The 26,798-nt window shown below is 44.8% G+C and overlaps 1 protein-coding gene across 1 annotated transcript in view; it reads left to right on the top strand.

Annotated features, from left to right (window-relative positions):
* The first annotated feature begins 3,476 nt into the window (after positions 1-3,476).
* The window catches only part of LOC121919693 (gallinacin-1 alpha-like), a 33,499-nt gene continuing 10,177 nt past the window's right edge, over positions 3,477-26,798 (top strand). Inside the window, exon 1 of the mRNA XM_042446531.1 lies at positions 3,477-3,565. Coding sequence (XP_042302465.1) covers positions 3,508-3,565 — 58 coding nt within the window. The 5' untranslated portion in view covers positions 3,477-3,507. The remainder of the gene's footprint in view (positions 3,566-26,798) is intronic.

Here is a 26,798-nt window from a genome sequence, read left to right as displayed (position 1 = left end):
TTTTTTAAAATGGGACGTCCTCCGGACGTCCCAAAGGGCTGTTTAGAAAGCCCCATTGATTTTTTACCACGTCTTTTTAGACAAATCAATTCCATGCAAGTGTGAACCAGATGTGGATCGGAATCAACTTAAATTTGCCCTTCAGCCATTAGGAGTGGATCCATTTTGAATCGATTCATTCATAAATGTTAACCACATGTCAGTTATTTTACAGGGCAAAAAATGCGATCGGGGAAAATGTACTGTGAACCATGTTCCATTGCCAAATTGATCCATCGATTCAGATCGCAACGAGGCCAAGATCTGGGTTTTGAATAGTCTCATAGCTTACTCCTTTCTGGTTTAAAAACACGGTCTACTGATTTAACTCAGTAGTTCTTAATGCAGACATGTTTCTTTCTAATATATATTTTAAAACTCCATGTTTACTTTGGATAGTTATTGGAGACATCCCAGTCAGATACCCCCATTCATCCAAAGCTCACAGAATTATAGCTTCAGCTTTTTCACGTTCATTATGTTTTCATTCAGATCCTTTTTAAAAGTTTGCTTGCATAAGCTACTAGTTGGACTTTGTTTTCTTCATTCTTTTGATAAAACCAGGTAGCCATAGTATCAACAGTCCAGTCTAGACCAATATAAAACATTTATTCCACTTTTGGCTACCAAAGCTTTATGCTTATCTTAACCCACAACTTTAATTCTTGTTTTTCTTTTATGGCTGGTTTCCCAGCAGGTTTTGCAGATAAAATCTGCTTTTTTATGTTTTTCAACAAAGCCTTAAATTCTTTCCAGCCCCACCAAATGAAGCGGGATCCCTAACTCCCAGTGCCAACCTCCATTCTCAGAGGTAAGCAGAATATCCCATCATCCCCTTCAACCTCCAGTGTCAATTCTTCAGGGATCCATTATATGTCACTATTCTATTGCTAAAAAACTCATCTCCTGGTACTAGTATTCCTGCTAGATACAGATCTGTGTATATTCTTATCCAGAACTCTACGGCATCTTCTCCAGGTTTTTGTTCCCACGACGAGTCTTTTTGCTTTCCCTCCCCCATTTTCAGATACCCAGTTTCTTAAGGAAGCTCCTAGTCCTATTTTAGCAAGATTCTGTACTACATCTCCCATTTCATTGTACATTCTCAATAATCTAATTATCTCCTCTCTGTTTAACCCATTTCTTGAGATCTCTTCCCACAATTTTACTACCCATTCTACAGGTTTGACCCCTATTTGCCCTACAGTGGCTTTGATTTCTTTTAACTCAATATTGCTGACCATTTCATCAGTTATTTTGGTTTGCAACACGGAATTGCTATTCCTATCTCTATCTAATTTGAAAGTGTCTAATAACTTTTTGAAAGCATTTATCCTGTGTCTTACTTCTGACCTTCCTCTATGATGGTTGTGTCACTAGGGGGGTGTTGAGTGTGGGGGATGCGGACCACACCAGGTGAGATCTCAGAAGAGAGGTGACACCCAAAAGAGGGGTGACACCCAGCTGAGTGGCCCCCACACCTTCCTGCCACACACCACAGGGCACAGCAGGGAGAGAGGAGCATCAGGGACCCTTTTCTACCTGCATAGCATGGCTCCGATGCTGGGCAGGGAGTTGAGGGCGAATCCTGTTGGCCCTGTCCCTACCAGCCTCCCACCCCCTGGGGGACACCCAGGTGCGGAACACCACTGCTCTAGGAGCTAGTGCTGTAAAACCCCATGGGTCATCGTCTGAATTGTCAGGACAAGTGCCAACACTCATAAGGATCTGGGAGTCAGGTGGTTATTAGTGGCTGTGGCGTTCCTGCACCAGCCACTATTTGCTAACCCTTCACCAATTCTGACTCTCACTCTTGGATCCTGCCAACTATGCCTATTATGTCACCAATCTAGGTGTTGTTCCTAAATCCAAAGAAGTGAATAAATACAGAATTAGACTATAGGACTTTAAATACGATACATAAGAGACTAGACCTGGTTCTAAATACTTTTGATGTAACATTTATCTAACATTTACTCTAACAAATTACATTTATTCTAACATTTATAATATCTATTCTAACAAATTACATATCAAGAGGCCTCCTTCATACACACATTCATACAATACTCATGTACACAACTCTTCCCGAGGTTGATTTTAATAATATTTAATAATATTATTATTAAAATTAATAATAGAATGCTGTAACGTTTGCACAGCGCTTTACATAAATACAGTAAGAAAAAGAATAAAAACCTGCCAAGCGGCGTACAGTCTAAAACAACAAACGTACATGATTGAAACATCTCTAAAATAATACTAACTAGTATACAATTAAGGCAAAATAAGCAGCAGGTTAACTTACGATGGGTTTCAGTTAAAGCTGATTCTGGCACACTAGCACCAAGGTTTTGATGATTCCTTTATACTTTTTAATATGTACATTCATTTTTCTTCATGAATGACTTGTTGTTCCCATTCTGTTCTTGTTTTGGTGCTCCTTACATTAGGTTGTGTTGAACACATTCTGTTCTTGTTTCAGTACATTTCAGTTTCATGTCCTTGCAATACACTGTCCTAATCTTGTAAGTTGTTTGCACACATTCTTTTCCAATTCAGCAGTTTCAGTTTTTCTTATTTACGTGTGCCAGATCCTTCATTTTATTCTCCATCTTCTAATAAGAAACATTTATACATGACAAGATACTCTTGAACTTCTGTTTACTTGCAAAAAGAAATATCACACACACACATTTGTTTCCATCAATGAGGAACTTATGCAGTTTCTGATTGCTGACAGATCCCTCTTTGCGTCCTTTAGCGCTCCCCTGCTGAATCCACAGGATCTCCTTGCATGGTCCTGGAATCCTTATATGTTCACTTCCTTCATACTGGGAACCCTCAGGGCTACATGCCTTTAAGAATGATGAAGTCGATTTTATCTGCTGAATATCATAAGCGTTTTCAATCAGTTTTTGTTTTCTCTTTTATATGTTTTTTATTTGTATTGAAAATTAATAAAGATGATAGATAGATAGATGATGATGATGATGATGATGATAATAATAATAATAATAATAATAGCTTTATTTATATACCGCCCTTCTTCCAATCAGGGCGGTGTACAACATAGTAACAAACACAATATACAAAGCAATAAAAACATTAAAATATACATTAAAATCACATGCTAGATAGATAGATAGATAGATAGATAGATAGATAGATAGATGAGGTCGGTGGAGAGAAAGATTGTCTGACAGTGAGAGAGAGATTGAAACAGTTCTGAACATCTTTGCTTCATAACCGAGACACAACTTGGATGAAAACGGTTACGGTTGGCAAACTGGAGCAAAGGGCTGCCATCGGCATTTGGTTTCCTTTCAAGCGATTGCCTTTAACTGCCACAATTTCCCAAGAAGAGCTCTATAAATATGGGAACCCAGCTGTGTGCTGAAAACATCAACAGTGTTGTTTTCACTGTTGGCTTATTCTCAAAGCATCCATACCTTCACCAAGCAAGCCATGAAGATTGCTCACCTCTTCTTGGTCGCTGTGTCTTTGCTGCTCCTGGCTTCTTCAGGTAAGGAATGAAGGGAGTGAATGAAGAAGGAGCCATTCCTTCCAGACACAATTAACCCTCTGTTACCCTGCTTTTTCAGCTGCTTCTACATTGTCCTTGGGTGCGTCTACATTGTAGAAAGAATGCAGTTTGACACCACTTTAAGTACTATAGCATTTCTACATCTGAGTGCTGGTAACTCACAAAACTAGAAATCCCAGGATTCTGTAGGTGGAACCATGGCAGTCAAAGTGGTCTCAAGCTGCATTATTTGTACATTGTAGATGCACTATTAGTTTCTCTCCCCTCTTCCTGCTTTCCGTCTTTGTCTGCAGACTACTTTAACTGCAGCAAATTGAGTGTAATGTCTCACCCACACAGCAGAAATGAAATGGTTTGGCCCTACTTGCTCCCATAACACAATGCTATGGAATTCTGAGGTTTGTGGTTTGGTGAGCTCTGGTACCAGAATTCGATATTGGACTTGAACTCAGATTTGAGGAATTAGAATTAGCTCAATTAACTTTAGGATCTTATCCCTGTTTATACGAAGGTAGCTAGAAACAAGAGATTGGCACAGACAACATATTTCAAACTGGTTGATAAATTTATTGGGGAAATACATATACGCTAAAGGCAACCTTTCATTCTATCACACACTCCCAAGAAGCTCAGGAATAAAAGGGATTTCCTGTAGATATAGGCAAAAGGCCTGCTAATAGGTGATAAGGACCCAAGCCATATGGCAGGGAATGGGAAAGTGGTTGAGGGTGGGAGCTAAGTCAAAATTCAGAGTGACGTGAAGGACACTCATATCTTGACTAGCACACCAAACAAAGGATCTGGAGTCCTTAAGTAGACCAACTCTAGCCCTGAAGTGAAGATTGTTTTCCTGTACTTCAAAGCTACCCAAATCTACATAGCAAAGGTTGCCTTGATGTGGACTGATTCAGAGGTGAGAATTATTCTTGCTCTTAGCCCTGTCAGAAGACATCCTCAGCTGTAAATTACCTGAATCTCCCATGTAAAGTGTGAATCTTCAAGGCCTGCAATTTCCCAATGCTTTGATCTCTAAATTGACAGGGACTATATGGTGCTCTCGCTAAGAGTCTATGGCTGAGCCAGCATTTCTGCTTAAGAGTTATGCCAGAGAATCTGCCCGACCAAATCCATGGGAGCCCCACCAAACTACGAATCCCAGAATATGATACCATTGAGCCATGGAAACTAAAGTGGTGTCAACCCTCTTTATTTCTGCCCTGTTGCCACAGGCTAAAGTGCAAAAGAAGTTTGAGCTCCATTAGCTCAGCAGGGGAGGTGTGAAAGGAAAGCAGAGGAGGAGTCTTGCCTTTCCCAGTAGACTCAGGCAAAACCAAACCGCTGCAGCCTCTGCAAGCTTGTGTGTCCTTCCTTATTAATAACCTATGCCATCTTGACCCTTGTAATGTTGCTTGGCCACATGAGTCCTGATTATTTTAATGTAAAATCTTCGTGGTCATGGGGTTCATCAGATGGATTTAATACCCTAAAGGCACCCGGTCTGCTCTAGGAAGCCTAAGTAGGGCCAGCCATGGATAGGAGACGGCCAGCGAATGCCAGGTGCTATAGGCTATATTTCAGAGGAAGGAACTGACAAAACCAATTCAGAACATTCTTTGCCTCAGAAAAGCCTATGAAATTGATGGGGTAGTTATAAGGACAGGCAGCATGGACACAAAGATGGGGTTCATTGCTCACTAGCCTAGATGTTTATCACACTATACTCTTATAGTGCTACTATTCCACTTTGACTGCTCTAGCTGCCTCCTGTTGCATTCTGGTATTGGCAGTTTTAAGGAGGGGTATTTAGAATTCTCAGGCAGAGAAGTTCTTCAAAGAAGGAATAAGAAAAAGAAAAGAATTAAGAAGATATCAAAGATATAAGACAATAAATATGATTTGAATGTGATAGATTTATAAGAAATGGCAGACTAATGAACTGCTTCGTAATGTTTGATTTGTGGATATGGCATGGTTAATGTACGTTACTGTGTTTGTAGGAGTTTTTTATTGTGAAAATGAATAAAAATCCAAAATCATTTAAATTTTTTTTAAAAAGTTCAGCATTAAGCTTGCCTCTGCACTTTCTTCTATGACCGTCTTTAATAGTTATTCCAGGTCTGTGATGCATATTTTAGGTTGTTAATATTGCCGTTCAGCCATTATATCTCCATTCTGCATCAAGGGAAAGTGGAAGAGTGGAAGAAGGAGAGGGAAGTGGAAGGAAGGGAGACAGCACTTTTTCCATGCTCTGGTTTACCTCCCCCCCCCCATCCTAACAATCTTCCCCTGCTCTCTCTCCAATGTGCAGGTTTTGCCTCAGAACCAAGCAATAAAAAGCAGTGTAAAGCCATCAGTGGTTTTTGTGGCTTTCCAAAGTGTCCTGAGACCACCGTGCAGAATGGAAAATGCAGCTATATTCGGAAATGCTGCATAAGGTAATCTCAGTTCAGAAAAGGAGAGATGCCAGCAGTCTCTTTCAGAGCATCCTTTGGTTCAACCATGCCCAGCTTCATCAAATCTGCAGCTGCCTGAGCAAGTCCAATGGGACCTTCTCCGGAGCAAACCACCTGTGCAAACCTATTCTCCTAATTCTTAACGTCTGCAAAAGAGGAAGAGCTTCTGATTCTACACTCAGATCATAGAATCATAGAATTTATAGAGTTGGAAGAGACCTCCAAGGGCTATCCAACCTCCAAAGAAGGAGACTCCACCTCCCTCCGAAAACCCCATGGAATCCTGGGATCTGTAGTTTTACAAGGTATTTAGCCTTCTCTGAGAAAGAGGGCTGGTGCCTCACCAAGCTACACCTCCCAAGATTCTGTAGGAGGAACCCATGGCAGTTAAAGTGATGTTGTTAGGGTTTGATAAAACCCTCTCTCTCTCGCTGCTCTTCCTTTGGCTGGGTTGCCCCCTTCTATTCTTTACTTTCTCTGCCCACCTTCCCCTTTCTGAGTTTTGGCACGATGACAGTGCACCTGCGAGTCAAGGCCAAGCTGACCCAGACAGGGAGGGAGATAAATCAGTCTTCTGTGATAAGACATAGAGTTCCATCCTCATTAAATGTTAAGAACACACTTTTTAAATTTGGGTTATTGAAAGTTCAGAAGGAGGGTGCCCACTTAAAGAAACGAAACCTAAGCACTGTCTTCTGTATAAAAGGCTGCTCTACACTTTGTCCGGTGGCACAGTTTGGTAGAAATGATTCCCCTGTGTTCATTTGCATGCAAAATAAAAAGCCATCTTGGATCATGGAAGCCCTCAGTATATATCACTCCATAGGGAGCAGAGCAGGTATGTGACTAAACGCAGGGAGACTCACAAATTACAGTCCCCATATTTCCAAACCACTGAACCAGACAGCCTCAACCCACCACTGCAAGGAAGTACCCAGTTTGACCAAAACCCTTTTAATACGGGACCCTGTGGAACTATTGATTGAGAGTTCCTGGCATGCAGAATAGGGCTGGGCTGGATCAGGGCCCTTGGACGAGAAGTACTACTGCTCCCCATGTATTCCTATGGACAATGCTTCCCTATGGCATAATTCTGTAGGCATGAGAGAGTGTGACTGCCAAGGCCCCTTTGGGTTTCCGTTTGAGGAGCCGGGACCATATATTAGTAAGAACACAAAGGAACAAGCCCCAAAACGCAGCCGCCGCCCGGCCGCCGCGAAAAAACCGCTAACGCACGCTATTGATTTACCTCAGGCAACAGAGACAACAAAAATGGCTCCTTGATTGTCGCTCGTTAGCTCTCCTCCAGGCCCGTCTTCTCTTGCGCCTCCCGCGCAGGTTCGAGGAGACTCATGTTTCGCATTCTTTTTTTTGTTTCCTCCCGTGTCTATTATTTGTTACTGACCTCAAAAACTCCCTGACGTTAATGTTTTGAAGCTAGATAGCCATTAGAAAGCTGGGTAATTATGTTGTTTCCCGCCGCCACCAGTCGTTTTAATATAACATAACCTGAAGGGCGGTTTTCAACATCACGAAGTACCCGCCCCCTTCCCAGACCAAATATATACTTTTTGGCCATAATACATGTAAATAAGAAGAAACACTTCCGTTTATTCTCATTCCTTCTAATTTTTCCGTCTAGCTTTTGTAAAGATCATCTCACTGTGTTCGACAAAAGACCACTTGAAGAGAGTCTTTCAATGTGATTTGTCTCCAGTTCCATATTAAACCTGTGGATGTGTATTGTTTGTAACTGATCTTAGTCCTATCATCTGTCTAATAAATAGCTCTTTTGTTGGTACTCTCTGACTTGTGGCCATTTTCAAACTTTCATTCACACAAATCTATCTGGTGGAAGTTAAGTGGCAGCAAACGAGATTATTAATGCAGTGTAGATTCCCACTAACCCCCAAGTCACCTTTATCATTCTTCTCTTCCTGCCAACCCCACATCTGATGAAAGCCAACATTTTTTAAAAAGATGATGGATCTGAGATGAAAATCTTTAGAAGGCGTCATCTGATGTGCAAAGACGACCCGACGCGAACCCCATCTAATCCCATTGCCAATGCATTGTTCTTTTGCCTCTTGAGAATCACACTCCACTTTCCATTCTTTTTCTTCTAATCTGGCCCCATTCTTTGAGACTATACTTTAAAGTGCCTTTAAGGACTGAGACTCATCTTTGAGACTTTAAGATAGACACTTGACTTGAGACTTATACTAAAACGTTGAAATCCATATCCATCATCCCTGGCGCTCTCCCTTCTTCCCTTCACCGCTCTTGCTACGTACCTAGACGTCCATTTTGCTCCACTCTCCTTTCAAAGTGCAGTTGTTACGTGATTTGCTGCATGCCAACATGAGCTACCCTTTGATACATTTTAGAAATAGCTTTTCGCTACCATGAAGCCATGAGTTCCCACCAACCGTTTGACTTCTGTTGAATGGCGTAGCGGGCCTTACCTCTCCTCTCCCAAGCCAGGGCGAGCACGTATACTTCAAAAGAAGAAGAGAGTTTTGTGGGTTTTTTATGCAAAACGGTGGTTTGGAAATTTGGTCAAATGGTCTTTCATAGCGCCCCTTCCAGCAGCCCCCCCTTCCCCAGACCCAAAGGTACACTCATCCCTCGCAAAAGACGCAAGGAGCCACTTCCAACATAAATCTAGGAGCTGCACTTCATCAAGGGTCAGATTTTTTGACTCACTAGGCTGTGGTATTGACTGTCAGCACCTGGTTTTTTCAGAGTTTTGGAGCAGATCATCTTCGCAAGCTTTGGCTCGGATGCTGCTGCTGGGATATAGGGGCCTGACCTTCTGCGAGCGGGAAAAGGGTGCATCCTATAACTTGAGTCTGGCCCTATCTGCCCCAGTGTTACCAGCATTGACCAACAGCCTTAAGCGTTCTCCAGGATTGATGCAGGTGACAAGGAACTTCCCCTGGAAAGGCTGCTAGGACGAAGCCCCTGTCAATGCTGTCAACTCTGACGCAGCAGCTTTGGCTAACCCATGTTTTCGTTTCCCAGTCCCAACCTGGAGAGGTTGTTGTGCCTAGTTCATGGCAAGCTGTCCTTGAACAGCCAGGTCCTTGGTGCATCTACCCATGGTTCTCAACTTCCTCAGGGGTGCAGAGGTACTGCCCAGAGGAAGGGATTCTTTTGAGGGCTGGGTCTTCTTCTTGGGGAGGATAAAAACCTGCCAGAAGAGATAGAAAGTACAGAGAAGAGCCCGTGGACCATTTGCAGGGACTCGGGAACCAAAGGAAAACCACTCTTGCAAGGAGACATTGAAGTGTCCACCAAGGATGTCACCCAAATAAACAGCAGATGCACAAAACCCCTTCGTCTTAAGGGCTGGGATACCCACCGCAAGGGAAACCCTCACCCAAACACAACAAATTCACACACCACCACCCTCCTCCTCCTGCCTCACACTGCCTTCCTCTTTAATAGGACTAAAAATAACCCCAATCCCGGTCTCCTTCCTTCAAAAGCCAGCTCTAAACAGTGTCAAGGGCTTCGCTGCAGCTAACTGACTCCGGCGTTCATTGCAAGGCTTGCATCCCGCACTTCAAAATGATCCACTTTGAGACCGCTTTTATAAATGCCCTCGATCAATGCTATGGGAGTCTGGGCATCTGAGTGTTGGGGGCACCAACAAAGGACAGCTCCCCCAATCCCCCACATTAAGCAGGCCAGTGAAAGCGGCTCAGAGGATTGGTTTCTGCAGTGCTCCAAATGGAGTCAGGCTCAAATGGAGGACTGTTTGGAAATCGCTCCTGGAAGAATGGTGACAGGGAGAGGACAGGGCCTGGAAAAGGAGGACACCATAGTCACCCTGGGCTCTTGGGAGCTATTGCACCAGTGCTTTGGCAGTTGGAGGGCTGGCTGTGTTGCTTATGGTCAGTTGGCCTCAGAAAGTCAACTTCCGATCTTCCTTCGCTATCGCCTCCCTTCTCTACTAAAATTGAGGAGTTGTTTTTATTGGAGCGTCTTTCGCTCCTTCTCCCGCTTTCCTTCTTGTTCTAGCCCTATATTGGGAGAAAGGTGGGATATTATGATTATTATTATTATCCCCTATTTATTTACCTGCAGCTCAGATGCGCATAAGGTTGGAACGATTGCTGTGCTTCTGTTTCTTAATAGATAAAATACCACATTTTGTAACAGGGGGGCAAGGCACTCAATCCCACACCCAAATCCTGGACGAGGCCCTTTTCCTGCTCCTAAAGTCTGTCCCATATTTTTTTTATAAATGTAACCATAGACTCATGGTTGGAAGAGACGTCAAAGCCATACATTGCACCCCCCATTTCTGCCATGACAGGAACTCACCAATCAAAGCACACCTTGTCATGCCATCCGCCTCTGTTTCAAAACCTCCAAAGGAGTGGACTCCCATCAGCCGCCAAGGCAAGCATCTTCACGACTGAAAAGCTCTTACTGTCAGAAGTTCCTCCTAATGTGTGGTAGAATGCATCTTGCATTCCCTTGCTCCATTGGGGTCCTATTCTCTGGAGCAGAAAAACAAGCTTGGGGCTGCTCTTTCCTCATATGAACATCCTTCAATTTAACAGGCTAAAATCATATCTCTCTTAACCTTCTCATTCCGCCAGGCTAAAACTCCCCAGCTCCCTATGTCTCTCCTCCAAGGCATGGCCTGCCAGAAACCCTCACCATTTTGGCTGCCTTCCTTTGGAGAGGCCCGAGAACCCGGAGCAAATCTACAAGATTCAAGTTTAGGAAGAACATCTTGCCTAAAAAGCTGCTCCACTTGGAAGCCGCTGCTGCCTCAATGATCTGGTTGAGTTTCTAAACAGAGGTTGGATGGCCGGCTGCTGGGGGTCTTGTTGGAATGGTTTTCTTCCTACATGGCAGAAGAGAGGGCTGGAGCCATGACCCTGGAGGTCTTTCCCAACTATGAGACCCACTGGAAGAGGGGGAAGGGGCCCAGAACCAGGTGACCCGGAAACCCCGGCGGCATGGTTAAATGTTTGCCCCACAGCCACTCAACTCACAAACCATCTGGTTGTGAGTTGGCATGCCCAGCCAGGGGCGCAGGGTTGACTCAGCCTTGCCATCTTTTTGTCGGTCCTAAAATAGTCCCCAGCTTAGTTGGGGCAATTGACGTATGGATTGGGTCAACTAACTGCTTTAGGGAGTGCTGCAAGGCAGTGCACTGAGAAGAAGTATAGAAATGATATTTCTTGGTTATCGCTAACCAGCACCTAAAATTGACCCATAGCTGGCACTCTTCCCAAGTAAGGCTGCTCCTGCCTCCTACTTTTCCTTCCTCCTCCAATACCTCCTCTTCCCTCAGTGGGTCCCCTGGGTCTCCTCTCAGGGTCCCTGGAAGGGCGACCAGTCTGGCAAACCCAGTCCCACTGGTCTGCCATGACCTCCAGAAGGAAGCGGGTGTTCTGGGGTCTGTGGTGTGTTGGGCCCCTTGGTATTCCCCGGGGGTCCCTCGTCCAGCCACCTGGTAGCCCTCCTGGGCTGCTACGCCGCTCAGGGGGGTCTTCCCCTCCGTTTTGATGGCCTTTCTCGGGGGTCTTCGCTCGGGGCCTCCTGAGATCTCCGTCCCAAAGAGGGGCAGGATAGGCCCGTTATCTCGTTCCCTTTACCCCCGGAGAGAACATGACCTGTAGGATGGAGTCTGCCGTCGCTGAGGAAGTCCGAAGAGAGTTGCTGTGGTGGGGCCCCTCAGGGGGGGGGATCATTGTCAGCCACCCCTGGCCCCTGCCCCATAGGACCTCCCTGGGCACTGACATAGGAGCTTGGCGAACGAGCCCGCGTCTGGACCACCGTCGGAAGGCCAAGAGGAGCTGCCATTCCGAGGGAGCGGCAGGAGCACAGGCTTCCCTCTACGGCTTTCTGACCGCTCTTCCACTGGACCCCCTCCCTTCGGAGGAGCCGAACCCCGGACCTTCGTGTTGGGGTGCCCCTTTTCGTTCCCGAGGTCTCAGATCCCTCCAGCTCCCCCATGTCCCAGGAGGGTTAGACCCTCGCAAACCTAGGGCCCCCCCCTCCCGCAATTGTGGCTGTCGCTGCGCAGGCTCAGCTTGTGACCAACCACGCCTGTGGCAGCCGCCTTGCTTGGCCTTTGTCCTGGGTATGTGGGCCCATGGGAAGGCCCCCCCCCCCCCCGAAGTGGGCCAAAACATGGGAAAGGTCGAGGGGTGGTGTATGTAGGGTCCTTGGACAGGGGTGCGAGTTGAACCTCCTGGGGTGGTCCCTGGGGTGCCAAAACATCCATGTGGGACTTGCTGGGGTCGGCCAGCCGCTGCCCCGGTGTGTTCCTCCGTTGCCCCCTAAAGGGGTTCCTCTCCTTTTTTGGTTCATAGGCAAAGGCTGGGAAACGTTTGCTGTGTGAAGATGGCCGGGAGGCAGCTTCTGGAGATGCCGAACCTTACTAGGCAATGGGATGACCGGATAGCGCCGCACGGAGGAAGGGGGCCGGGTTGATTTAAGGCCATGCCCCTTGGACTCGGGCGCGCGCCCATCGGGGCGGGCTGCCTGCTGCTTGCTGGCTCTTCAGCCCAAGGGGGCTGTGGTGCTACAGACGCATCTCTTGTGACAGGTCAAGTTCAGTGTGGGACAGGGGCTGTCTTGGATCCCGATCCTGACCACTGGGCCCATCCTTGGATGGAGAAGGTCCTTTTTGCGGATCCCTCCGTTACAGGGCCTTGAACGTCCTCCCAGGAGTGGCTGAGGTCGAGGCTGTGCGTGTACTTGGGCCTCCTGTGTGGTGGTGCGAGTGAAGATGAACTTGTTGGGTGGAAGTAGGGCTGCAGAAGGCGCACTTGATGGCCACTTGGCCCGTGAGCTGCTGTAACCTAATGAAATCATAATATAAATTTATTTTTGTCACGCCCCCTGCCAAGCAATCGAGGCTGCTTACAACAGTAAAAAGATAACAAGTCCCTACCCTGAATCCCACCCCACCATCCTCCTTAAAATACAATGTAAACATTTAACGATATATAAATATATAATTTAACATAATAACAAACAAACAAAACAGTGAGAGCAACAAGTTGGGGCTGCACGGCCGCACTGGAGAAATAAACCCAGCTTTGGCGCACCGCTTTAGATGCCCTGCGAAGGCAATGGAATTTGCGGGAGTTGGGGTTTGTTGTGGGTGGCAAGAAGGAGGAGCCCACACCAGCGAAACATCCAATTCCCCAGAACTTCCATAGACTTGAGTAGAGATGCTGAAAAGCGGTTTCTGGTTTCAAACTGGGTTTTTTCTCCCAGTGTGGATGCAGCCTTGGTTTATCTTTTGTGTGGCCGGATATCGATTTGGAAAAGGCATGCCACAAGGATATCCATTCAGGAAAGGCCTGCCGGAAGAGATCTATGTTGGGGAAAAAGGCCTGCTGGAAGTGAGATCCGTTTGACAGCTATTTGAAACGCTTGTTGTAAGGTGGTATATGTAGGCCTGGCTGGGCTATGAAGCTGCCCGGGAGCCCCAGGCGCATTAGTGACCCCGTGGGCCACGTCGGAAGGAAAAGTTCCAGGGAAACTTGGGGGGCCTGTGTCCCCACCAAAAGGACTTGCAGGAAGCCGCATAGTCGGGCATCCCGAGTTGTTGGATAGCATGCCCTCAGCGGCATAAGCAGATGGGCATGGCCACGGCCCTTTGGAGGATCTCCAGCTGTAGAGAGGTTGTCTGCACTGGAGAGGGGTGATGCCCCAACCCAGCGCGCACCCGACGGTGAGTGAGATCTCATTGTAGCGTAGTCTTGAGCAGCGTCGTGTTTGAGATCGCGCCAGGCCGAGAGGCTTCCTGGAACGTCGATGACTAAGGAACGATGGGGAACCTCGTAGAAAAGAGGTGTCCCCACGACTTGGTTTGGAGTGTGCAGGGTGGCCCCCCGACGCAGGAGTACAGGCTGGAGTAAGCTCTGGCTAAACTCTGAGGAAGACCGAGAGAGGATGAGGATGAAGAAGAGGATGAATGATGATGATGTGAGACGCGAAGCGGGAGCGCACAGTCCGGGCACAGGTCCTCGAGTTGAGCGATTCCATCGGCGTCTGGCCTCTAACGTCGAAAACTCCTGCAAAGAAATGAGCGAAAGAGAAAGGAACGAATGAAGAAGTGCCTCGAGGAAGATGGTAGCGAGAGGAGGAGAGGGGAAGGCGGGACACGCCCAATAGAAAGATCGAGGGTTTCTTGTGCGACTGGGGGAGCGAGGGGATCAACTCAGTCAACCCCCACGCAAAAGTTGCCCCAAATGGAGGACCCTTCCTCCTACACAGAAAGGAAGGACTGTAGAGGAGACGCTCAAAGAGTTGGCGAGGAAGGAGAGGGGAAAGGGGAGACTGCTCCAAGGGAGCAAGGACAGAAGGAAGGAAAGCGCTCTTTGAATTACGGATAAGAGTGGGGGGGGGGGGAGTCCCAATAAAGTCACACCGCCAGGGAAAACATGTGCCCCCCAAATAGGACCAGCATCTTCCCACAAAAAGCGTTGCCTCTGGGTTCAAACAGTCCCTAAGAATTTGACGCTTGGGACTCGAAAAAGATATAGGAGAAAGGAGAGGAATGAGCGAAGGAAGAAGGATGGAAGAAAGGAAGGGGGGGCGAGTCCTGGGCAAGTCGCTGTCGGAGAGAATTAAAGGTGGTACACCAAACCCCAAATCCAGAGATTTTACTTTATTTGGAAGAATGGCGTCGTGCCGTCGTTGGGAAAGAAGATGGGAGAAGGGGGGAAAGAGAGAGGGAAGGAAGGAGGAAGGGGATGGGGGGAACTGTTTTGGCCGAGAGAGAAAGGGAACTAGGCAGAGCCCAAACTGGGAAATTTCTTTGGAGAGGCATTGGGAAAGAAATCCTTGAGAAGGGAAGGAAGAGGGACAAAAGGCTGAGGAAGGCAAGGGAGGGAAAGGAACAAGAAGAAAGTCTGGGAAAGCCGCTGTTTCGGGAAAGAAACAGTGGGGGACACACAGACACACAAACTCCAGGGCTGAAAGGGGTTTGGTAGGAATCCGGAAAAAAGGAAAGAAGGGAAGGGAAGAAGGAAAGTCCCGGGGAGAAGAGCACGTTTTGGGAGACGAGGACAGGGAAAGGAAGTACAAAACCACCACACACACACAGAACCACATCGGAGCATCCGCAAAGATTTCTTTGGAGAGAGGCGGAAAGGAATTTGGGAAGGAAAGACTATCTGGCAGAAAGGAAAGTGAAAGGAAGAGATGGGAAGGACAAGGACAGGAAGTACCTGATGTCACTGTACTGGAAGGAAGGCGGGGAGCATAAAATAAAACGTAATAATACTAAAATACAATCCATAAAATACTGCATAATAATAATCATAATAATAATGAGATAGATAGATAGAATATAAGTCGTAGTAGTAGGAGTAGGTGGGTAGCCAGCGGCAGGCGCTCTTCGTGGAAGAGACATGAGCATTACAGCCCAACCAGGTATTGGTCTTTGAAAAGGGGTGAGAAACGATTGGGGAAAGAACCTGGGAGAAAGGAAGGGAAAGGAAGAAGAGGACAGCAGGAAGGGACAGGGAAGGAAGTGAGAGGAAAGGCAGGGAAGGGAAAAGGCAAAGCGAAAAGGAAGGCGAAGGGGGGAAGAGGGGAAACGGGAAAGGAACGGAAGGGGGATGAGAGAAGAGAGCGGGAGACCGGAAAGGAAAGGAAAAAAGGGAAGTGAGAAGTAGTAAGAGGAAAAGAGTGACACGGAACGGAAGGAAAAATAGATGGGCGGAGGTGCAGTGTTAAAAAGGGGGGGTTTGCACCAATCCCCCCAATAAAGACCTCTCCGCTGCACCTGGAGCCTTGAAGCGCCTGAAGCGAAAGGGCTCCTCCCCCCTTTTTTAACCATCCTACATCCCCTTCCTTGCCCCCCTCCATCTATCCTTCCTTCCTTCCTCCTTCCTTCCTTCTTCTTCCGTCTTCTTCCTTCCTTCCCTCCCTCCCTCAATGTCTGTGGGGCAGATCGTCCGCTTCGGAAAAGAGGGAGGATTAGAGGGAACGACCAGGCGGCGGCGGTTGGCAGGTTAATTTAGAGCCGTTTTTGGTAAGTGCAGTTATCCAGGGGAGAGAAGAAGCGACAGCCCCGAATTGCAGGGGGGGGCTTCGCGGAGGGGAAGCCAGAGTTAATAGGCCAGCAGCCCCACAGGAATCCGCCCCAAAGACCACCGTCTAATGCCCGGTTTGGAGGAGGATCGCCTTCTCGGTTGAATCGCAAGGCAGGCGTTTAAGGCAGTTTTAAGATTGTTACAAACTCACAATTCAAATTGCCTAAGTGTAGTATAAAGAGATATACTACAACGTCAAAATCTAAATTGATGTATGTATATCGATGATAGATGATGATACTAACGTAAGCACAATATTAAAGATGCGCAGTAATGCACAGTAAGCACTAGATCATATAGCTATGATATATATATCTATATATATATATATATAGTATATTACAAACGCACAATTAAATTGGATCTATAGATAGTATGATACTACAAAAGCACAATTCAAAATTGCTCTAAATGGGCAATGACATTATATATATATATAACTAATACCCAAAGCACAAGTTAAACTAGATCATACATGCAATTAAATGATATATGAATACACACAACAACACAACACACACAGGCACACTTCACAAAGCAACAATGCAGTAATCAGAGAGAATAAAAGAGATAAATGAGAAAGGAGACCAAGGGAACGCGAATAACCACAACGCAATTTCCAAATGGCCTAACTAAATGTAATATAACTTACAAAGCATAATTTCAATTGCCTTAAAATGCAATAAAACTCGGGTCAATCCTTGCTTCTCCGAAGGCTTTTCTTGGTCTAAGGTTTTAGAAAAGAAAGGAAAGTCCGCGGTTGGAAGCGGGGGCTAAGTGGCGTTCCCCTCCTCTTCCTCTTCCTCTTCCTCCTTCTCTTCTGCTGGGATTGCGGTGTCTTTCCAAACCCGAGTGGATGGATGGATGGATTGAAGGCTGGGTCCAAGGCGGCCCTTAATGCCTCCTTTAGCCGGGGATTGAGGGAGACCTTCGGAGGCTCTTCTCCTCCTTCTCCGGTCCTCTTTCTCCTTCTTCCTTTCCGTCCGAAGGGAATTGCAGAGAAAAAGCCGGAGAAGGAGGATGGAGCAGGCCAGAAGGGAGGCTTAAGCAAACGGATCATCGCCCGGGATATTAGGGCTAAGAGGCTTGCTCCTAATTACACAAATAGCCCACAAGGCTTTGTGTGTCCTTCGCAAAAGTGGATACACAAACTCTCTCCCCAAAGGCTCCCGAAGCCATTAACAACCACTCTTTGCGCGCAGTTCTTCCTATCCTTTCCCTCTCTTCTCGTTCTCTCTTTCCAGATCTAAGACACTTAAGAGGAGAAGGAAACCCCGAAGTGAGTAGGGGCCCGAGTCGAAATCAAATCAAATAACCAAAGAATAATAATAATAGTAATAAAGTAATAGTAATGGAAAGAAGATGGAAACTTCGCGCCAAAGCCATCAGAATGAATGACATTTCCAAAGAGCAATGAACAGCAATAGACATGCAAAATGGTTGTTCTGAGGTGACAACTCAGTTTTAAAACAATTGTTATGAGAAGAAACGCAGAGGAGAAATGCTGCCTAAGGCCAGGCAAGGTGGGATGACCACAGGAATGGCCAGAGGGTTTGGATGTCCTGTGTCCAATGCCACCAGACCAAACAGTTTTGCATTTCTATGGCTATTCATACATAAAGTCCTTCCTGGGCACCAAATCAATCCATGCGCCAGAGGAAGGAGACCTAAGGGCCTGTAAGACAGGCCAAAATAAGCTGCTTCGGGTCACTTTGGAGGGTATACTGTTTAAATGATGCATGCATCTTAAGAAGCCATAAGCTGCGCCAAAGCCACGAGCTGGTCCTAAGGACTGGAAAGGTCAAGAGAGCCAGCTCCTTGAAGGGCAGCAGACCAAGAGGTTTCCGACATGCCTACAGCCAATGTAGTTTTTGGTTTTGGCCTAGTTTGGTTGGAGTTGTTAGATTATGACTCTGGAGACCAGGGTTCAAATTCCTCCCTCGGCCATTAAACCTAATGGGTGGCCCTGGGCAAAGTCCACATCTCTCAGCCTCAGGGAGCCAAACCTCCTCAGGACAGATCTTAAAAACAGGGAAACCCCATCATCATCCACATCATCATCACATCATCATCATCATATCTCATCATCATCTTTTATTTTTCCCGCTTTTCTTGTGACTAGACAATCAAAGCGGAATGGCCGCTGAGAGAAACGATTGTAATATACAACCATAAAACGAAAAGGAAAAAAAGTACAATTGGCGTGCAAACAAGCTAAGAAGATTTAATTACAAAAAGGCTATAATGTGTTCCAATTTTAGTATATAATAATAATAATAATAGGATTTATATAAGAATGATTAAGAAACAATAGAATTACATATAATCAGGGAGAACAACAAAATAGGAAAGTAAACACACAACAGAAGCGGTCTGATAGAAAGGATACAAAAAAGAATTTTACTTCATAAAAACATTTTTACTTAAGTGGGTCAAGCGAATGTAACGGAAAACATTAATTTACAGAAATCCATATATTATATAAATATTATACAAGATGTGGAAGCCAACTAAGTGTGACGACTCAAGAAAGTCATGTTTTTTCAACATTAAATGTACTGTTTTAATGCAAATTTTAAAAAATTGGGGAAAAAAGTTTACCCTTGCAAACCATCCTTTAAATTTAGCTAGCTACTAATTGTGGGATGTACAGTAAGCTTCAAAAGCAACACGTATTCCTTTCAGCTAATAATATAGAAGGGCCAACAAGATGCCGGATTTTATCAAACGGGAGGAATTCTCTAAATTGCAATGAGAAGTGGGGCCAGAACGCATTCACTTATTATGATGATGAAATGGACATTGTTTTTAACCAATGCGTTTTGACTGAAGTTGTCTTCTTCCACCTTGATCCATGGGGGAAAGGCGGGTAATGTAGTAAATAAATACAATTTATTATATTTATTATATTATTATTATTATATATTATTAATTTATTACAGATTGTTGAACTGCTGAGACACACGTAAACACATATTCTGATGGTCTTAGGAACCGAAGCACCACTAATTTTATGGTTGGGGCTCAAACACAACATGAGGAACTGTGTCAAGGGTTGCGGCATTAGGAAGTTGAGAACCGCTGGCTTAGAGAGTGCTTGACCTCACTATGAAGCAGTATAAAATTTAATGCTTTGCTATTATTATTATTATATTATTTATTATTAAAGTTGTCCCTCCACATTTGCGGCTTTGACCTTTATGGTTTTAATTAATACGTTCTCTCTAGGAGTCTTTTAAGTCTCCGGTGCAACTCTGTCAGATGCGACCATAGAGTTGTGCTGGAGAACCTAGAAACTCCGAGAATAAAACTTTCTCTCAGACATTTGTAGTCTCCCAGCAGAAGTCTATGGTCAACTTCTGGTAGATGAGTTGAACCAGACTTGCATTGGAGGACCTGGGGATTCTAAGAGATGTTTGTCTTAGATGAAAAGAAGTGTTTGCTTTTTTAATTTGCATTTCCCCCCACATTACAGGCTACTTCACCCCCCCCAACCCAAGGACCACTGTATTATCATTATCATTTAAACTGAATTTATATTTAATTATTGTGTTTCGTATTGTAATATAAGAATTAGTAATCACTTAACATGCGATGCTTCCTTTAGGGTGTGTGCGGATGTAGTTTCAATAATAATAACAGAATGACGGAATATGAGAGGAACATTTTTACTTCCAATATGCTTTAATGAAAGGCAAAAAGTGAGGATGGATATCCCGGTGAACAGTATGGGTCTTGTTTTCTTTGCTAACATGTAAGCTTCAGAGGTGGACTGGTTGAAGTTGTGGATGCAGATTTTCAAAGCAGACAATGCCACGAATCCAACATCTATTGATGTTCAGCGGCTGCTCCTTGTTTCAAAGGATCCCAGGGGTGATCTGGGTGGCATCCAGTTCTCCTGTCGCGTATTCTGTGGAGTGATATCAACAAAGAAGCCAAAAGTTAACATGCACCACTGCTTTTTTTTATATATAACAGTATAACAAGCCACAACTCTTAGAGAGGGAGTTCCAATCTTCCATCTATAAGAAAAGTTACACCTTCTGGATGGACATTTCTCAGAATTCCCTATTCAGATGGAATGCTTTTCTAACCTCTGATTCAAAGGTTGCAACTTTGTGCAATGAACCATGGCAGCACCACTTTTGTAACCAAATGCACAACATCAAATGGCGCAATACAACACATCCATGCCCAACGCAATGCATCACATTTGGCTTCTGTATGATGTATAGATGCTGCTCATTCCAGTCGTAGTTCCAGTCGTACAAACTCCACTTCCTCAAGCTTGATAGATGTACAATATCTACTCAACTATAAGTAAACCTCATTAGAAGTCGAGGCAGGTTTTGGGCAGCAGAATTATGTATTTGATATGACCCATGGATAAGTTGAGGTGTAAAAACTAGGGGCATGTAACAAATGAATCTAAATAATGAAGCAAAGGAATTAAATTACCCATGATAAGTCGACCCAGGTTTTAGAGCAATTTTCTTTCTTGACTAGCATGATAAGACATATTAGACATTCTCCACTGGACAAAAAGGTCAACAGCATACACCGGATGACTTCAGTCATATCAACCACAAATGCTTATGTATTTTTTAATCTTTCATTTTAATGTTGTACTAGTCATTTAATTGCATTTCTTCAAAAATTACTATGATCTGTTTTGAGTCCTAAGTTGGGAGAAAGGTGGGGATATAGGAAAATAAGACAGACCCAAAAGATGTCCATGAAGAAGTCTATAGACGTCTGTGCTTTGATTTGGAGAGCTGAGATTACCTGACACAGCAAACCTTCAGAAGGCCAATCTCCAATTTCACCAGGGATAGGAACATTTGAAAAACGTGCAAGATCCATTGGGCCTGATAACACGCCGTGCTCCCATGCTTTGAGGGCAAATCCTGTGCATGGGCCACAAAGGTCATTAGGACAGAGCAAAACAGTTAATCCAGAACTTGTTAACAGTATATTTAAAAAACGCACAAAACCCACAGCCTCAAAACCCACAACACAGCAGGGCCAATGGCTGTGGGACGCTAGTTATCGCAAGTGCACAAGAAAACTCTTTCCTTTCTTTTCTTAAAAAATTGCTTTATCCCAATTGTATTACACAAAATATTTTTTAAAATAAACAAAAAAATACATCACACCTCATACATACATCTCCCCAAAATTAATTAACCTGCAATATGTGGTACATAAATGTATAAACATTCATTCCTTGTCATTCACTACTTCCATTCTACAATTTTGGAGGAGTTTCCACAAAATATATTTGTCTGTTTCATTTTCTTTGTTGATACCAAATTAATCTATACTCACTCTGATAACACACTGTAGTTTATTATATTTTATTATATTAAAGTTATTTCTAGGTGCTGTGATTATATGTATATTGAATACTGTATATCAATGACGTATCTACTTGTGGATGTGTTTGTGTGTCTGTCTGTCTGTCTGTATTCTATATCAACACATTTAAATCTGTCAAATCATTTAGGACAAACCTTTGTTTTCTAGTTGGCTACACACAATTTTTCTGTAATACTCTTGCATTTTATGTGATTGGACATTAATCCAACAGGCAATGAACTTTACAAATCCATCACAAATTAGATAGAACTATTACAAGAAAAGGCCTTTTCCAAGCTTGTGAACTAAAGTGCTGTGAAGCAGAGTTTGAATCCAAAATCTTTTAAAAAGGAGGTGGACAACTCTAATGGGTCTGGGGTCCTGCTTCATGTCACTGGGACTGCTGGGGTGTGTGTGCAAGAAATGCCTAAAATCCAGTGCCACCCCCAGTGCCCCCATCAGGTAAGCAGTCTTGATTAATCCTCTGCCTTCCCACTTTTTCAGCTGCATTTAAAGATGTCCCACTTTCCTCCTTTGTCCTCAGCTCACTTCATTTGCTGCAAAGTGAGTTGAGGGAACAAGGACCTTTTACTGCATTCACACAGCAGGAGGGAGAGGATGGTGCGATCTGTCCCTCCCAACAAGCTCAGGCAAAAGCAAACTGCTGCGAGCTCGCTCATTGTGTATGTTCTCTCCTGTTAATAACTTTAATAACTTTTAACATCTTGGCCACACTTGGCACTGCCTGTCTTGTGTGTTTTGGTTTTAGCATGCTGTTAAAATGTTGGAGAGGTGGACAGATTCAATTGCACAGAACCACAATTGGCCAAATGCTTGTGAGCCACTAAGTACGTAGGACGTTTCCTCGACCATCCTGTGCTCACTCTGTGGTTTGTGGCGGGGAAAGGTGAAAAAGAAGGGGAAAACCGCAGTTATCAATGCCTGCCCCTGCCCGAACAACTGCTGTCTCTTAAATGGAGGTTGTTCTGGTACGGCAAGGACAACACCTTGTGGTTGTGGCGTTCATCAAAGAGCTAAAACGGCTACCTCACATTTGGTAGTCAATATGGGGCAGAGTTGTTGGGTGCATGAAACTGGAATGACACAAAAAGCGAGCCTTTGATATAGAATTTGGGGCTTGCTTCATAGGACCCCCCATGGATACGCAAAATCCCTGGTGCTCAAAGTCTCATTAAAATGCAATGGTGAGTATATCACTGGTTGTGGTCCTATATATGAAATGGCAAAATCAATTGTTTGCTTATTAGAGATTATTTGTTAGAATAATTTCATAGGCCCATGGATGCTTGAATCCACATGGATAAAAAAAAAATCTTGGATACTGACGGTTGGACGTATATTTGGAAGTTTTTAGTGTAATGCTGTCAATTGTTGGGTTTGAGTGCTTTGCTTCTTTAGGGTCCCTATTGAGGAGAAAAGTGGTATTGGTATCTCAATTAATTCAATTAAGAGCTTGGATAAATGTGATGCTGTTGGATTGCTTGTTTCCATATTTGTGTGGGTGTTGTGGGCTATGTGGCCGATTCGTGAGAGACAGAGGTTTCTTCCTAAGAGCTTCTTTAAGAGACATCGTTCAGAACAAGGCACCAATAGACTCCAAACAACCCACAAAAAACTAGGATGATGCCAGGCATGAACGAGCCTTCGACTTCCATGCTGGTTGATTGCCTTAAAACTTGTCTCTATGCTGTGGGCTCTCACAAACTGCACCTGCTCTCGCTGCTTGTCTACCTCAAAGCTGTTACAAAAGAATACATGCAGCAAGTATTTTAGCTAACAGTGTGGAAAACTATGTATAAACAGGCCCTTGGTATCCACTGGGGCTTGTTCCAGGATGCCCCAGAGACTACCAACATCCGTGGATGCTCATGGTTCCCATTGATCAGGTCCATTTACTATGCCAACTAGTCATCGAAGGGCACTGTGAGGCATCCACAGATTTGTGGGTCATTCATGGGTGGACCCCCTGGAACCAACCTCCCGTGGTGGATAACCAAGGGGCCATGCACTTATTGTTGGAGTCACAAGCTTAACAACTCCCAAAAAATTCACGGACTACAGCTGGTTGGGGGATATGCTGGGAGCGTTGGCATAACGCGTGGAATTGTCCCAAGGTCTTCCAAAACTACACTAATGCTACTGCAGTTTTGGAATGCAAATTCGCCAACAGGGCAGTTCATTCAGCAGAATATAATCTGATGGCTTAGAAGGAGTTGTAGAAGATGTTATTTATATGCGTGGCTTCTCTGAAAAGCTGACCCCACATCTTGCTCTGAATAAAGATCACTGTCTGGTCTGAACTGTTCCAGCAACCCATAATTGCTGAAAACTCTATGCTTTCATTGATTGGGCCAAAACGAATATAGATCATATGACCAAAGTGGCCATCATTTCCTTTTCCTGCATCTCCTTGGCATGGCCAGAATACAGTGGGAAAGATGTCATCCTTTGTCCAGAACAGTCTACAATTTAAGTCCTTCGTCCAGGAGGAATTCTCCAAAAAGTCCGCTCATTTTGGAGCATGGGACGAGGAATGCAATAACCAATATTTATGTTAGTGTCTTCGGAGCTGTTATTAATGTTTGTGAGCCTACATTCTTTCTTAAATGTCACACATGTTTGCAATTGCCATTGTCCTCTTGTGGTGGTTAGACATCTGCTGCTTCCTGCCAGAATACAAACTCAGAGATGTCTGCCTATTCCTACCTTTGTGCCCCTGGCTAACAAGGGACCTCCTTTTTTTTTTTTTTTCCCCCTTTTTCCCTTTTTCGTTGGTTTGTCTCCACCAACACGAGTTTACAGGACCAAAAGCCTGGAGATCTGGGGTATCCCCCTTGTGATGTCATGAGCAGAGAGACCCTAGTTGAAAGTCCATGGTGCATGTCAAACATACGAAGCATCAACCAGCGCTGCCATTGAACAGTATTGTCAACAGCTACCAAATTGTCAATTTCTGCCACACGTGCAGAATAAAGCAGTTTGACTACAGCTTTCAACGCCCATGGCTCAATAGCTGTTAGAAAGTCTGGATTGTCGTTTTTAGTTTGTGGAGATACTTTCGTAGATCAGTTGACTAAAAGTTGAATTCCATGTAAATCAGTGAAGCCACACTTTAAGTTTTTTTTTTTTTCGGGGGCACAATACAGTGGTGCTCGGGGTTACGAAATTAATTGTTCCGTGTGCACCGTTCGTTAACCCGAAAAGCCTTCGAGCCGAATGCATAGGCAGCTAATGGGGAAAAAAAACAAGCCGCCGATTGCCGTGCGAAAGAAAGCCGAAAAAAAAGCACCAAAAGTTTTTTCGTAACCCAAAAAAAATTCGCTAAACCACGGGAACACATGTTTTCTATGTGATTTGTTCGTATCCCGAGAAAATTCGTAACCTGGGTATTTCGTATCCCGAGGTACCACTGTTATCAGGATTTTGCTATGACTCATTGATCGGTCGAGGGAAAACTAGGTGGCATGTTAAGAAAGACCTGAAGGATGAAGCAAAGGACAAATGATGCCACCGAAGAACAACAAAATTCCAGCAGGCGTCAAACAGTTTGGTGTTTTCAGGTGAAAGGCTGGAATGGAGAGAGAGACACAGAAGGCGGATGTGCTGCCAGACATGGCAATTACACATCCTTGGCTTCACCCAGAGCGATGGGATTCCTTTTATATAAGTGTTAAAGCCACAAGTAACTGACATTGCGCCCATGATAAGTTGACTCTAGGCAGTTTATCCACACTGAGGCTGAATTTCTGGCATATTGTAAACAGCAGCATTGTTTAAAGAGATTGACAGCACATTTTTTATCAAAGCATCCCGCAGAACTAAAGTGACAACTCAAATGGCAAAGTAATTACGTGAATGATTATCACATGAGTGCTCAAATAACGTGATCTATGGGAACATGTCATTGGTCGCATCGAAATTTCCTAATACTGTCTTGTGACCATTTAAAATTGGGTGGGTTGTGGGCGGAGTTGTGTGGGAAATCATTCACGCAAATTACACCATATTTCCCAGGCATGATATCAGGGGATAAACTGCCGAGTCGTCTCATGTGATAAATGGCTTGGGCCGCAGGATACCTAAAGGACCAGCTCTCCCCATACATGTCCGCCGTCGCAAACCCTCAGAACGTCTGGGCGGCAGCAATTACTGAAGTGTGCATGGGGCTAGATTAATCCTCCACTAAAGGAGGACATTTCGCACGGCCATGCCCCAGCCCTTTGGAATACGCTTGCCCACCGAGCTCCGCTTTCGATGACCACCCTGGCCCAATAAGGGGAAGGACCTAAAAACTTCCTGTCACAAACATGGCATGTCCCCGCACTCTAAAATCCTGTGGGCCTCCCTCCTCTGTCCGTGGCAAAGATGGTTGGGCTAAGGGGTTTTTAATTTGTGTAGTTTAGTTGAATTGTTTTGATTGATGTAATGGTTGAGTGTGTAGCTGTAATCTTTTTATCATGTTTATGGGCAACCATGTGTTTTTAACATATGTGTTGAAGAAGCTGCACCTGATCTTGGGAAGGGACGGGCTACTATAAATAAAAAATTGATATTATCTGATATTATTATTATTATCAAACTTCTCAGTTTTTGGAGTTCAATTAGCAAGTCAAAAAATTGGGAAACCCCTGGCCTAGGTTTCTGGAGGAACAGGGTATGCAATCCCTGACCAGCCATGAAAATCCAACTGGCTGGCCTAGGCAAGTAACCTCCTCAGACTCAGAGGATGGCATAGGAACCTCTCCTCTTGACACAAACCTGCCAAGGAAAAAACCCAAGACAGGGTTTGCCTTAGGGTTGCCAAAGCAGAAACGCTCGAAAGCACACAACAACAACAACAGGACAATGCACAACTCAGAGGTGTCTTCATCCGTGCTTTTCTGTCCTTCCTGGCAAAAATGTCTCTCCCTCCCTTCACTCCTTTTTTTATTCCTTACCTGAAGAAGCCAGGAGCAGCAAAGACACAGCCACCAAGAACAGGTGAAGCATCTTCATGCGTTACGTGGAGAAGGTATGGATGCTTTGAGAGCAAAACTCAAAGTGTTGCCACCAAGAATCAGAATGGTCCTCCAAGGTTTTCCAGCAAGGTTTGCATCTCTATGTGGAGGACTGCAGGCTGGAAGTTGCAACACTGGAGCACGGTTGGGCCATCTTGCAGAAAGGAAACCAAATACAGTTGGGACACCCTTGCTGAGGCCTGTCGGCTGCAACCGTTTCATTCTGTTACGTCTCCCGTGTGGGAGCAACTGTTTCAACAGCGATCGGTCCCGAGTAAAGCCACCAAAGATCTCGCAA

This window comes from Sceloporus undulatus, chromosome 1 (genome assembly GCF_019175285.1).
Source record: "Sceloporus undulatus isolate JIND9_A2432 ecotype Alabama chromosome 1, SceUnd_v1.1, whole genome shotgun sequence".
In the NCBI taxonomy this organism is placed as follows: Eukaryota; Metazoa; Chordata; class Lepidosauria; order Squamata; family Phrynosomatidae; genus Sceloporus; species Sceloporus undulatus.
This window is presented reverse-complemented; position numbering and strand designations above follow the sequence as displayed.